Source organism: Pteronotus mesoamericanus, unplaced genomic scaffold (genome assembly GCF_021234165.1).
Source record: "Pteronotus mesoamericanus isolate MK-2021 breed Mesoamerican mustached bat unplaced genomic scaffold, CSHL_Meso_final contig_613, whole genome shotgun sequence".
NCBI lineage: Eukaryota > Metazoa > Chordata > Mammalia > Chiroptera > Mormoopidae > Pteronotus > Pteronotus mesoamericanus.
This window is the reverse complement of record NW_026555221.1, coordinates 127,501-141,244: the sequence shown is the minus strand read 5'-3', so window position 1 is coordinate 141,244 and position 13,744 is coordinate 127,501. Positions and strand designations below refer to the sequence as shown.

Here is a 13,744-nt window from a genome sequence, read left to right as displayed (position 1 = left end):
GGGCGAAAGCTTAACCCCAGAGGTCTCTGGAGGGAAAAGGAGAGAGAGGATGGAAGCATAATACTAGCAGGTCTGGATTGGGGCTGTGGAGATAAGCTGGAGGAACACAGAGGACTGGGTTTTATTTGGGGGCGGAGGAATAACACCGAGTAAACTGGGAAATTTTATTGTAAATGCGTTGTTTGTTAAAAAAAAAAAAAAAAAAGAATAAGTAAGGGGGAGGGGACTATCGCAGGAAAAGTAGCTACCGAGGTGGATATAAGGCCACTCTTGGGGGTGGAGGACAAGAGCCAGGTTCCAGACTCCAAATTTAGCTAGGCACAGAGCCGGGACAAACCTGCACTCCGGGAACCTGATACTGCGGCTCGGGCGCCAGGCCCTTGCCCTGTGCTGGGTCGGCCTCAGGCAGCAGCCGGGAGTGGCGCCCAGCTGGGCATGTGTGCCCAGCTGTCCCGGCCCATTACCCACAGCTGACTGGGTCAGGCTGGGGCAGCCTGGACCGGCCCGCGGAGGGGCTGAGCGAGGGGGGCGACGGAGAGAGGGCGCAGCGGGACTGAGGAGACGCGGGCCGAGGCCGGGGTTTGAGGGGTCCAGAAGCCGGGCGCAGGGAGCCGGGCCTCACTTGGATCCCTTCGCTGCGCCGTCTGGCGCGCCCTCAACGCGCACCTACCCGGCGGGTTTCCCAGTCCGGCGCGCCCTCAGTGCCAGTCTCCGCCCGCCGGAGCTCTCAGCCGCGCCCTTCCTCCCAGTGGGCGCCGGGAGGCCCGCGCCGGCCGCAGCGCTCCCAGCGGCGTACTGTCGGGTCCCTGGCCTCTCCGGGGCCGCCAGGCTTAAGTGCGCTGAGGACGCGCATGGCGGCGGTGGGGCCGCGGACGGGCCCGGGTTCCGGGGCCGAGGCCCTGGCACTGGCGGCAGAGCTGCAGGGCGAGGCGACGTGTTCCATCTGCCTGGAGCTCTTCCGAGAGCCGGTGTCCGTCGAGTGCGGCCACAGCTTCTGCCGCTCCTGCATCGCGCGCTGTTGGGAGCGCCCGGGCGCGGGGCCCGCCGCCGTCCCCCGTTTGCTGCCTTGCCCGCTTCCCTGCCCGCAGTGCCGCGAGCCCGCACGCCCGAGCCAGCTGCGGCCCAACCGGCAGCTGGCCGCGGTGGCGGCACTGCTGCGGCGCTTCAGCCTGCCCGCCGCTGCACCGGGGGAGCGCGGGCCCCCGGAGACGGCAGCGGCCGGGTGCGCGCAGCACGGCGAGCCGCTCAAGCTCTACTGCCAGGACGACGAACGCGCCATATGTGTGGTGTGCGACCGCGCCCGCGAGCACCGCGAGCACGCCGTGGTACCGCTCGATGAGGCTGTGCAGGAGGCTAAGGTGAGCGCCGGCCCCATTCCTGCCTGTCCCCGCGACCCCGCGTCCCTGCCTGCCTTCCCGCGCACACAGTGCAGATGACCGACAGGCAGGCAGGCAGGCAGGCAGGCAGGCAGGCAGGCAGGCAGGCAGGCAGGCAGGCAGGCAGGCAGGCAGGCAAGGAGGCTCAGGTGAGCCCCTGCCTCTTTTCTCCTACTCAGCACTGGCTCTGGGGCTGAGTGTGTCTGTCCCTCTGTCACACCCACAGCACCAATACCCCCGAACCCCCTCCCCTCTAGACTGGGCGCCTGGGCGTTGTCCCGCAGGCTTGGAGGTTTTCTTTCTGTCCGTCGCCGTCCTCTAGCGGCGACTTGGGCACACCCACACATCCGCTGCCCCCACTCAACTCTTTCTCCGAGTGGGACGACCTTCCCAAGAGGTCGGGGAAGGGTGGGTGGCTCCAGGGTTGAGTAGAGCAAGGAGGGAGCCGCCTGGGCTGTGTCAAAGCTGTTGAGCCTAGGCTCCTTTCTTTCCTGCCTTCTTGCTGAGGCCTCAGCTGAGGTGTGCGCGGAGGCCTCTGACACACAGTCCCATCTTTCTTTGCTCCCCACACTGCTCCAATCCTACCATACATAGGGAATTCCGATGGTGGGGAGGAGAGCAGAGAAGGCAAGCTAGATTGGGCAGCTGGGAGTGGGAGGAGCCTGTGTTTCAGCCTGAGTTGTGAACTGGTGGTCTTGGGGAAGTGAGACCCTGAAGTTGTTCTGTCCCCTATGTGAAGTCTGCGCAGATTGTATCCATCCTGTCCAGAGCTGGCTTCAACCTGGTCTCCTCCTCAATGCGCAGGGCCTTTCCTTTTCCTGGATGGCTCCAGGAAGGCACCAGTAGGGGTTTCCAGACTCCTCTCCCCACAACATCTCCCTTCTCACCCTACAACAGGAGCTCCTGGAGTCCAGGCTGAAGGTCTTGAAGAATGATCTGGAGGACTATGAGATGTTTCGTTCCACCGAAGAAAAGGAGAGCAAGGAGCTCTTGGTGAGCTGCTCCCCAACCCCCAGCAAGAGAAGGCCACCCACCACCCCGGCATTGTTTTGGTGTGTGTTGTAGGAGTGTGTGCCTGTGGAACAGCAGGGGTGGGTTCTAGGAAGATAATAGGATGCATATTATAAAGAGTGAGTGTATCCTTTATTATAAAACCAGAGCTTTTTTTAAAAGTATATTTTTAGAGGTACAGGAAGGGAGGGAGAAAGAGAGGGAAGCATTCATGTGTGAGAGGAACATGAATCAGTTGCTCCTCCCACATCCCTAGGTGGGGACCTGGCCTACAACTGAGGGACCTGTCTTGACCGGGAATCAAGCTGGTAACCTTTTGGTTTGCAGTCAGGCTCTCAACCCTCTGAGCCACACCAGCTAGGCAAAAAAACAGAACTTTTGAAAGTGAAAGGAAGTGCTAAAATAATCCTTCTAGAATGGCTAGCTAAAACTGGAACTGTCCCAGTGAATCGGGATGTATGATCATTTTAATATTACATAACACCCCAATTAGGGCCTTGGAACATCATGTAATTGAATGCAAGTGAAAACATAAATACAGTAAATAGCCTCATGTTAGCCCAGGGCTTTTTTTTTTTTTTGCCACCAAAAGAGTTAGGAAAAAGCTTTTTTTTTTTTTTTCCACTTTTAGAGTTTTTTTAGGTTTTGAAATTAGGCTAAGGGGAAGGGGGCTTACTGGCTGTCAGAACTGCTAAGTGAGGAAGGTCTGGCGACGGGTTTCCAGCAGCACCCGCGCTGCGCAGCCCAGTGTGCCCAGCGCCCCCTGGTGGGCAGGAATGCTATTTTTGTCTTTTTTACAACGAATCACAGAAGTGAAATGGGGCTCATTTTGATTAAGACAGGCAGCGTGGATTACGGATGTAATTTTCTACCTCGCAAATTCAGTTCTTAGCTCAATAAATAGGTGTTAAAAAAATGAAAGGATCTACTGGGATCTGTTAGGATGGGGCCAGTCAGTTCTGGAGTTGGGAAGTGCAAGAACTTGAGGACCCTCCTGTCCTCAAGGTTGGGGGAGGGTGGTGTGGAGGGGGAAACGCTGAGTTCAGCCGTTCCCGTCCTGACCCTCAACTGCACCTGGTGCACCTGCCTCCAATGTGCATCATTCACTTCCCTCCCCACGGAAGAGCTCAACCCTTATCTCCAGACTTCCACCCTGCTCTCCCCGAGAAAGGAGCATGTGGCATGTGGCTCTCCCATCCATGACCCAGAGGGCCTACCGCAGTGTGGGCAGCTTCGTGGCCCTGATCCCATCCACCGTCACACTGCTTAGCCTTCCACTCTGTCCTCTGCCAATCCACCACCCCTCTGGTCCGCACATGCTTTAGAATCACAAAATTCATGCTTAATGAAACAATAGAGGTAGAGAACAACTCTTGCTGCATGATAACGAAGAGAATGAATACTTTTATTTAAAAATGCTCTTACTCTTTAGGAGTGCTTCTCAACTAGGGGCAATTTTAGCCCTTGGGACATTTGGCAACATCTGAAAATATTTCTCATTGTCAATTAACACTTGGGCAGAGATGCTGTTGGCATTTCGTGGTAGAGGCCAGGGTGCTGATTAAGCATCCTGGAATGCACAGGACAGCCCTCCACCACAAAGAATTATCTGGTCCCAAATATCAATAGTACAGAGGTTGGGAAACCCTGACTTAGGGTATTTTGGCTAATATTGTTCCATCTGTGTTATTTCCTGGGGAAACCATATGAAGTAATTGCAAGAAATTCAGATTCTGAGGCCAGACTCTCTGGGTTAGAATCCTGGCTGCCCACTTACTGGTGACATGCACCCGCGTCATTGGGCTGAGTGAGTTAACACATGTGAAGCACCCCGGGCTGCAGCTGCCTGCTCGCCCAGTGTCCTGATGATGAAGGTCCTGCGGGAGCCAAAGCCTGAACCTATGTTTCCTGACTTCACAATCCACTCACATCTCCCAGCCATCCTTTCCTCCCTCAGAATTTTAAAGAAGAGGAACAGTGACAGATGCGCTTGTCCTGGAGGAACAGAGCCCTTCTCACGTCTTGTTAGCCACACGAGGCCTTGCTTGTTATGTCTTGTGCAGTCCCTCCCGCATACCCATGTAAAGAATCCAGAGGACCAGGATCACCAGCCTGTGTCTGGAAACACAGAAGTGAAAATCCTGTGGATAATAGTAATGGAAATAATAGAATATGAAGGCTGCATACAACATAGCCTCATTGGGTCATGTGGGTGTGCTGCTACCTCTGGTCGCTGGTGTTGATTTTCCTTCCTTCTTCCTATTTTTCTGCAACTTCCAGATTTTGTATTATGAGCATGTATGACCTTCATAATTGCTAAACAGAAATGGTGCTCTTAATATGAAGTAAAGTGAGGAGTGAAAGTTGGAGGGCAGATGAGTATTAAAAAACAAAATTCAACTGAGTATGTTTTAAAGATCTTATTGGCTTTATTCAGTAATTGATAAATTACTAATGCAGCAGATAGAAAGGATCCCCAAAGAGTTATATAAGGCAACAGATTTTATAAGTGGAGGTAGCAGGAACAAGGAAGTTGCAAAAAAACCTGGATTGGTTATTGCAAGGTTACTTTCCCTATAGGGGATGGCAGGTTAGTGAACAAAGGCAATTCCTGATTGGCTAGTTTAAGATTCCATTTCTGGGAGAGCTGAACCTATAATGTGGATCTTGGCATAAATGACTCCGTTTTGGCATTGTTTTCTTGTATTTAACACATAATAAATGTGTTTGGGGAGGAGAGAGTGACCTCAGTTTAATCTGTATAGTGGCCCCAGGAGGCACAAATTCATTCCTCCCACTTTTCAAATGAAACCATTGCCTTGAATAGTTCTCAGGCGAGCTTACAGTTGCCCCATGCTGGTGGGAGAGCCCAGGGACAAATGGACATGTGGGAACATCTGTGACAGGGGAAGCAAGAAGATGTGTTGAAGCTGCTGTGAGCTCAGAGTCGGGTTATTAAAATTAGAGCCAGTGCAGGGTGTGCACCTGTGGATGACCCTACAACCCCTGAGCAGCTGCCGCAGATGGAACCCTGTCCTGTGGGATGGCTCGAGGCTCCTCTCCCAATGCCAAGTCTTGATGCCCATGTCCCCTCACCTCTCCACCTTCTCCTCTCCTGAGACAGAAGCAGATGGCAGCTGAGCGAGAGAAGGTGGGGGCAGAGTTTCAGGCACTGCGGGCCTTCCTGGTGGAGCAGGAGGGCCGGCTTATGGGCCGCCTGGAGGAGCTGTCCCGGGAGGTGACACAGAAGCAGAACGAGAACCTGGCCCAGCTTGGGGGCGAGATCACCCAGCTATCCAAGCTCAGCAGCCAGATCGAGGAGACAGCTCGCAAGCCTGACCTTGACTTTCTCCAGGTGAGTCTGCCTACCCAGGACTTTGAGCCTTTATTCTAACACATTGTAAAGACAGTGAGAACAGAGTCAGATCCTGAGAATTTAGTATACTCACAAAATCTGGAGCCAAAAAGGATGGGAGAGAGGTACCCTGATTCTCCTGGGGTTAGAGGTCTAGAGGGATAAGATAAAACTTTCCTGACCACGAAAAACAATAATATATCTTACATCGTATTTCAGTGTATACACACTTGAGACAAAAGTCTCAGAAAATAACACCTTTACTAATGTGATGCATTTTCTATTCTATTTTATTTCATTTTAAAAAATAGTTACAATCTACTGTCACAAATGGGTCAAGGACAGTCATTTAAAGACATCGGTCTGAATGAGCAGTGGCTGCATAAAAGCTATAGCTTGCCTTGGTGGTGCGGAGAGCCCCAGCATGTGGCTCCACGGATGATTCTGTAATGGCAGGAGCATTTGCAGACTGTGGGCAGGGTCCGCTACATTGATAAGACGCCCAGCTGGCAGCCACGGTGGGAAGACCTTGACACCGGGGGCCCATGCAGACAGCGGGACGTGGGATATCTGCTTATTGCTTGTTCCTCGGAAGCAGGGCAGAGCACAGTTGTAGTTTTTCAAAGGTGTTGATTTGGTTTGCCTTCATCTTTCTTTTTAGGAATTCAAAAATGCGCTAAGCAGGTGAGTGGACCCTAATGGCTCCGAGGGCCCCCTCTAAGCTGGTTCTGCGTTTCCATTGCTGCTCTCTTCATTCCCCGCCCCAGCTTCTCACCGCCTGACTCCCCGCTGCCTTACCTGAGCCGGCTGTCAGGCCGTCTGCCTGGTTGTGGCTATGAGATGAGATCAGGCTCTCCTTTTCCCGCCTCTCCCCATCAAGAGGACCCCGCCGTCCTAACTGTGGGAGTGGGAGAGTGTTGGTGGGCCTTCCTCCTTGTCCTGCAGGTGCAGCAATGTGCCTGCCCCCAAGCCAAGCACAGTCTCTTCTGAGATGAAGAGTAAAGTCTGGAATGTTTCCCTCAAGACCTTTGTCTTAAAGGGGCTGCTCAAGAAGTTCAAAGGTAGGGCCCGTGCGTGGGGGGCTGGGCCATGAGATGCCAGTGGCAGTGGTTGGTTCTGGTGATTTGGGGTCCAAAGATGTGCCTTTCCAGAAGCTCTGAGAAGACCAGAGCTGGGGTGTGTATTGGCTAATTTATTCAGGTGCCCCCAGGGCACGAAGTTCCCCTGGGGGCAGACAGGATAGAGGGCCACTTGGGACAGAAAGAGGGATGAGGAAGGAGATATCGGCTCTGACCAGTGCCAGGCAAAAGAGGGCGAAGCTGGACAGGGAAAACCGGAAACTGCCCCTCCCCGCCCTTACGCTGGGCCCGGTGCCCCTGGCCTATCTGGGGGGTAAGTGAGCCACTGGGGCCGTGAATGTCAGAGGAGGCGGTGTCACTGCCATGGCCAGACAGACAGTCTCCTGTGTCATTCATGCGCACCCTGCTTTGTTTCTCCTCCTCAGAGGATCTTCGTGAAGAGCTGGAGAAAGAGGAGAAAGGTACGATGGTTGTGGTGATAGTGAGAGCCTGTTGCTTGGCCATGTAGAGAATTCCCTCCCTGCTGGTGACTGTGTCTCTGGGCTTTGTGTGTGGCTGCTTCCTTCTGCCTGCCCACCTCAGCCACCCTGCCCTTGACTCCCCGTCCCCCTTGTCCTCACCTCACAGTGCTGACTGCCTCAGGCCACAGTGGGGCCTTTAGACTTACAGGAGTGCCCTGCGCCTCAGGAAGCTTCGACTGGGGAAGGCCTGTCGGCCTCTCTCCCCTGTCCTCATTCCCAGCTGGGACCTCGTACTGAGACCTCGTCTGTGGACTGGTGCTGAGCGCACAGGGACTGGTGAGGGAAGCAGGAGGATCTGAGGACAAAAGGGGAGGTGGTTCTTACTCCTGCAGAGCTCTGGGGTGAGTGGGACCCAATCCCACAGGGAGGGCTAAGTCAGACTTTTCTTGGGAAGAATCTAAGCCAGCTGGGTAAGACCATGCCCTCCTCTGCCGCGACCCTACACTGGGCCCTCTCACTCAGTGAAGGCTGCAGTTCCCACAGTGGCCTTCCAGGCCCCAGGGCTTCTGGCCTCACTGTGAAGCCCCAACCCACCCCCACAAGCCCAAGTGCTTTGCTGCTTTTGGAATGCACCTAGCACACACTCACCTGGGCCTCAAACGTGCTTCGCCGGACAGCACCTACCTATTCAGTGAGGCCTTTCCTGGGCCTTCTAGTTGAAATCACAGCTTGCTATCCTGATCCCTCATATCTACTATGTTTTTGGTTTTTGTGTTTTTTGGTTTTTTTTTTCAAATCACATCTTGTCTATCCTCCCCTCCTCTGTGAAAGGCAGCTGCAGGGGAGCTGGGATTCCCAGGGCCTAGTGCAGGCCTGGAACACTGCAGTGCTTACAAGTGTGCTTATTTGAGCTGTTTATTAATGGAAAACTTCAAACATACACTAAAGTAGAGAGATGAGCATAGCAAATATTCCGTACTCATCAAACACCCTCAGTGATCTTCACTAGCACCCCTAACCATTTCTTCCCACTGGGTTATTCTGAAGCAAATCACCGATAATATCATTTCCATAAATATGTCAATATTTGATCTCTAAAGAGATAGACTTTATAAAAAATGCCCACATCACCCTGGCTGGTGTGGCACAGGCGATTGAGCTCTGGAATGCAAATCAAAAGGTCACTGGTTGGATTCCAAGTCGGGGCACATGCCTGGGTTAAGGACCAGGTCCCCGGTTGGTGGCACACAAGATGCAACCGGTCAATGTGTCCCTCACACATCGATGTTTCTCTCGCTCTTCTCTCTCTCCCTTCCCATCTCTCTAAATAAAGGTTTTTTGTTTTGTTTTGTTTTTTTTTAAGCAATGACAAAACCACCATCATAATGAAAAAAAGCTGATGACTCTTTTTAGAAAAAATTGCATTCTTTCTAGTGCCTAAGTGTTCGGCATCTCTCAATTGTCTTTTCAATTGGATTTGTCCATGTGTTTGAATTGGCATTTAAATCAGATCCATAGGTTGCATTTGTTTGAGTGCAGCATGTACTTTTTGGGGGCGGGGGCAGGAATAAGGAGTGAGGGCTGTGCAGGGGGCCTGCATGGGCATCTCTCCCTATCTCCCCCACTGTAGTGGAGTTGACCTTGGACCCTGACACTGCCAATCCCCGCCTCATCCTCTCTCTGGATCTTAAGAGTGTGCGCCTTGGACAGCGGGCCCAGGACCTGCCCAGCCACCCACGTCGTTTCGATACCAACACCCGAGTCCTGGCGTCCTGCGGCTTCTCCTCCGGGCGGCACCACTGGGAAGTGGAAGTGGGCTCCCAGGACGGCTGGGCCTTCGGCGTGGCCCGCGAGAGTGTGCGCCGCAAGGGCCTCACGCCCTTCACTCCCGAGGAGGGCGTCTGGGCGCTGCAGCTCAATGGTGGGCAGTACTGGGCTGTGACCAGCCCTGAGCGGACACCCCTCAGCTGCGGCCACCTGTCCCGCGTGAGGGTGGCGCTGGACCTAGAGGTGGGGGCCGTGTCCTTCTACGCCGTGGAGGACATGCGCCACCTCTACACCTTCCGCGTCAACTTCCAAGAGCGCGTGTTCCCCCTTTTCTCTGTCTGCTCCACTGGCACCTACTTGCGGATCTGGCCTTGAGGGACATTGCCGGCCTCCCAGAAAAGGGGTGGTCAGTGGAGGGTGAACGCCTTCTCCTGGCTGCCCTTGGGAAGGGACATTGTTCTCCGTGGGAGCCGCCCGGTCACCTTGGGTCTGCCCTTCATTCTCCTGCCGCAGGCTGCCGCCTTAGGGAGGCTTCTGGAGACCCAGCACCAGAGGCATGAGACTGCGCAAGGTGGCAAAGGGGCTGTGTTCAACCGAGCACAGGACCGGATGCTTTGGACCCCAGGCCTGTTCCCTACCTGTTGCTTCTGGCACGCAGATTTGGCACCAGCTGTGAGGAGGTGGAGGCCTATGAGGACTCGAGCCCCGATGTTGACAGGGGTGCCTTTTCGTGATGGCTTACTGCCCAGACTCAGCAGGGCTTCTTGCTCCCTGAACAGCACCAAACTCTGGTCCTGTGCTGTCCTCACTTCCAAGGGGAATGTTTGGGGCCAGGCCAAGCAGGTTCATGATCACTTCTGTTTCGCCTTCCTGTCAGCTGCCAGCTCTGCCTTCAGAGACCTGAATCCAGCTGGCCTGACCAAATTGTCCACTCAGGGAGAGGCCTCCCAGCTCTGAGGACAGTCTGGGCCAGGGCTGGAGGGAGACCCTTGACCTGTGCATGAGGGAAAAGCCCCAGACAACAGTCTGTAGGCATGGCTACCCTCTAACACCCCTAAACCGATGATACAGAGTGATATGTATGTCCTCAGCCACAGTTACAGCCACGTGTTCTCACAGATACCTAAATCTCTGTCAAGTGCCAAAATACAGTCTTTCTGGGTAAGGAGACCAAAGGTTCTGGAATTTTGAAACACAAGAGAGCACTTACAATTTTACAGATGTAACTAACACAAGCATGGAAATGCAGAGCACAAACATGTCCCTGACAGATTCATTCTGGAACTTGCCAAATGTATGCTAACAGCAGAGGACTCTGGTGCCCAGGCAGGCCAGTTTAGCCTGTGCCCTGATGGATGTTATCACTTTGGCTAATTGTTCACCAGCCTCTTTCAGGCTGGGCTTCTGGGAGGGTGGTGGTACACACTTCCTTGCTTATTGCTCCTCAGGGAAGGGATATGGCGCTGGAAATACAGACTTTGAGCTCATTTATACAGTGGCTAGATCCTTCTTGACTTTCCCAGTCTGAGTGCAAGAGCAGGGAGTTCTGCCAGATGGGGTGAGCATATGTGCTTCTGTGTGTGAGAAATGTGCACGCATGTGTTTATGTCAGACTGTGGGGGCAGAGGGGTGTGTGGATCTTGGAGAGGACATGTACAGGCACATGCATAGGGTTTAGGTGTTGAAACAGACCTAGTGCAATTAGGTCATACCCTATTATTGACTTGTGGTTAAGTATTAGCCACCCCGTAGTTAGTGATGGCCATACATTTCCAACCCCACTAATGGGTTGTTTGGCTAGATGAAAGCCAGTTTCAGACCTAATTCTGTCCTGCCCAGGTTGTTATGCAGATGCAGGGACAGTGACAGTCAAGTAGTCTGGCCTGCAAGTGTCATGAAGCTTCAGTACTCTGTCCCCTGAGGTGCTTCAAGCACACTTTGCATACAGGGTTCTTGTAAGGCAGGCATGACACTGTTCTGGAGGCGGATTGAGTGCACACAGCACCAGGCCATCAGAATCCAGTGTCCTACAGACTGGGGACAGGACAATTTAACAGTTTAGCCTACAGCAGCATTTCAGAAGGTGAATTCTGTGCCCTGTTCATACACGACATGTAGCTCTAGAACATTGTAGCCAATCAAAGTATTTGAATACACTGATTTCCACAAGGAAAACTCATTTTTAACATTTATTTGCTATTAAATGGCCTGTTATCATCACGCCTTATTGTTTTCTGGGTTTGTATGACCTTTGAACTGATTATCACAATTACTTTTTATGTCATCTAGCAACTGTGCTCAAGTATTGTAACACATGTTATGGGTCACCGAAGGTAGGGTGACTGGCGGAAGCCTTGTAAGGCCAGGTCGGGAGACTGCAGGCCTGGCTGTCTGTGTGGGTATTTTCAGCTTTTGTGTTTGTGGGTGTTTCAGAGTTTGTAGAAGAACTACCAGTACATAGGTAGCTGTATATCCGAAAAGACGTAACAACAGTTACCTAATAGCTGCATGTGGAGGGTGTGAGAGATGTTCTCTCTTGGTCGCCAGGGCAGTGTGGTGACTTTGGATGTCACAATGCTGATGTGAGAGTATGTGTGCCTGTCTGCATTTTTCTCTACCATCCTTTGGGTGTCATAAGGTCTCCAAGATCTCTGGGCCTCTGAGAGCAAATACTGGCCTAACTTCAGCCCTTCTGATGCCCCCCATTAGTCCCAGATACTTGTGAGCTGCAAGGCTGTGAGAACCCAGGTTCGTGCCATCAGACTCTCCCACAGCTAGCTCCTCAGTGTCCAGGCTGGGTGTCACCTAGGAGCCTGCTTTTGGCCGGCCATCCAGTGACCTAAGTCATCTGGTCTTGCAGGGACATAGGACAGGTGGGGCAACCAGGCCAACACCCACCACCTACAGCTGCCACTTTCTGACCATTGGCGGGGCTGGGGCCCTTATCCCTCATCGGGGCTCTCTCACCCACTCTCCCTGCCCTCAACCCCGTGGGCCCTTTGGGGAGCCCTGACAGAACAAGTTCCCCAACAGTCCAAGGCAGGCCCTAACGGTTGCCTTTTCCTAATTTGCTTAACTGAGCGGTAGGGGCTAAGGACCCTGGGCCCAGACCCAGTGCCTGGCCCAGCACTTCCTCTCACCCACGCACTATGATTTCTCCACCCCTCTCTTAGCCTCTCCCTCCTGATGCCCCCTACTGCTTCCTCACGGCCCAGCCTACCTTACCAGGCCCCTGGCCCTGCCTTCCCCTTAGGACAGGCACATTGACGTACTTCCCCTAATTCCTCCCTCTCAGCCTTGACCTAGGACTCCATTCTTCGCACACAATAAGCCGCAGATGCCTGCTCTCATCGGGTTCCCGCCTGCGATCCCGCAGCAGCGCCGAAGACGCCGGACCTCCGCACAGCTCCGCCCACCGGATGCCCCGCCTTCACGGGCTCAGCAGGCGAACAAAACGGGCGCCCAGTCCCGGTGGCGCTCTCTCGCTAGATTTGAGGGCCCGTTCGCAGCACAAAGACGTACTTACGCCGCAGGCTAAGCCACGGCGGCCCAGCGCGGCGCTCCAGAGCGGAGGAACGCTGGCCCTACACCCCGTCGCCTAATGCCTCAGCGAAACTGTCACTGCATGGAAACTGTTTTTGCATCAACTGCTCGAGCGCAGGAAACAAGTCGGCAGTTGGCTCCATAGCTCAGGGGTTAGAGCACTGGTCTTGTAAACCAGGGGTCGCGAGTTCAAATCTCGCTGGGGCCTGTGCTGTACTTTTTTTTTCCTTTTTTTTTTTTCTCTCCCAAACTATAAGGTGGTAAAGCGCAAAATGTGTAAGCCAATACGAATTCCGCCTTTCGAAGAGGCCAGACCCCGGTGAAGCTTCTGTTCCTTTGCCCGGCAAGTGTCTGCCGCCCATCGCTTATCTTTCGAAGAGCTGTACCCACTGCGTCCTTGACTTTGTGATCACAAGCTCCGCCGGCCCCGCGCCCTTTCTACCCCGTGGTCCCTCTCTCGATTCTTTCCGCGCGCGCTCCCGGCGACCTCATGGCGGGTCTTTCCGTTCTCCTCCTGTGGGCGGGGGTAGGGTTTCGTCCTCGTCTCTCATTCTTTCTTCTTAGCTGCGTGGTGTCGACCTGGCAAGACCCCCTCCCACCCTCTGGGAACCTACTGCTTTAGCTGGGAGGGTGACTAAACGTTCCCTTGGGCCTCGCAGTCTGGCTTCTATATATGAGGTGGCCTTCCGGCAGGGCAGGCACGTAGGGGTCGACGAATCCCGGGAGCCTAGGGTGCCCAAGTCGGGGAAGGGAAACGGGTCCCCAACTCCTCCCTGCATCCCTTCTGTTCCATTTACTCCCTTCTCCGGAGTCCACTCGGGCTTCGGTGAGGGATTCTCTCCTCCGGTGCACCGGACACGGGTTCTGTTTTCTAACCGTGAGCCGCTCTAGAGCGCCGCCGGGAGTTAGCGGTGTCCCCACGTGGGGCTGAGAGTCGGTCAGTGCCTTTCAGAGATGGTCCACTTTGGCTGGAAAGAGAGCTCCTGCGGTTTGGGGGCGTGCCCGCGAAGGCCGCAGCGGGTGGGTGCCCGAGACCTGCCCACCCGACAGCTACCCCCTCTATTGTTCACTGGGGATTTAGGCTCATTTTGTACACTTTACTTCGTTAACAGCATAAATAAATAAATAAATAAATAGAAGATCAGCTTGTAT

General features: G+C 53.9%; 1 protein-coding gene and 1 non-coding gene across 3 annotated transcripts; both read left to right on the top strand.

Moving 5' to 3' along the window:
- Positions 1-785: 785 nt before the first annotated feature.
- On the top strand, positions 786-10,718 carry TRIM7 (tripartite motif containing 7). Of its 2 annotated transcripts, XM_054580727.1 has the most exons (8): positions 786-1,358; positions 2,274-2,369; positions 5,512-5,742; positions 6,404-6,426; positions 6,688-6,803; positions 7,247-7,282; positions 7,449-7,618; positions 8,913-8,965. In XM_054580727.1, exons 1-7 carry the CDS (start codon positions 852-854, stop codon positions 7,577-7,579), a joined length of 1,140 nt encoding a protein of 379 aa, XP_054436702.1. In that variant the 5' UTR covers positions 786-851; the 3' UTR covers positions 7,580-7,618; positions 8,913-8,965. The 2 variants fall into 2 exon arrangements, with proteins under 2 accessions (XP_054436702.1, XP_054436701.1); XM_054580726.1 differs by lacking the exon at positions 7,449-7,618 and having other exon boundaries at positions 8,913-10,718.
- Positions 10,719-12,727: 2,009 nt separating this feature from the next.
- On the top strand, positions 12,728-12,800 carry TRNAT-UGU (transfer RNA threonine (anticodon UGU)). The gene has a single exon. It is a non-coding gene; the product is annotated as a tRNA-Thr (tRNA).
- Positions 12,801-13,744: the final 944 nt, after the last annotated feature.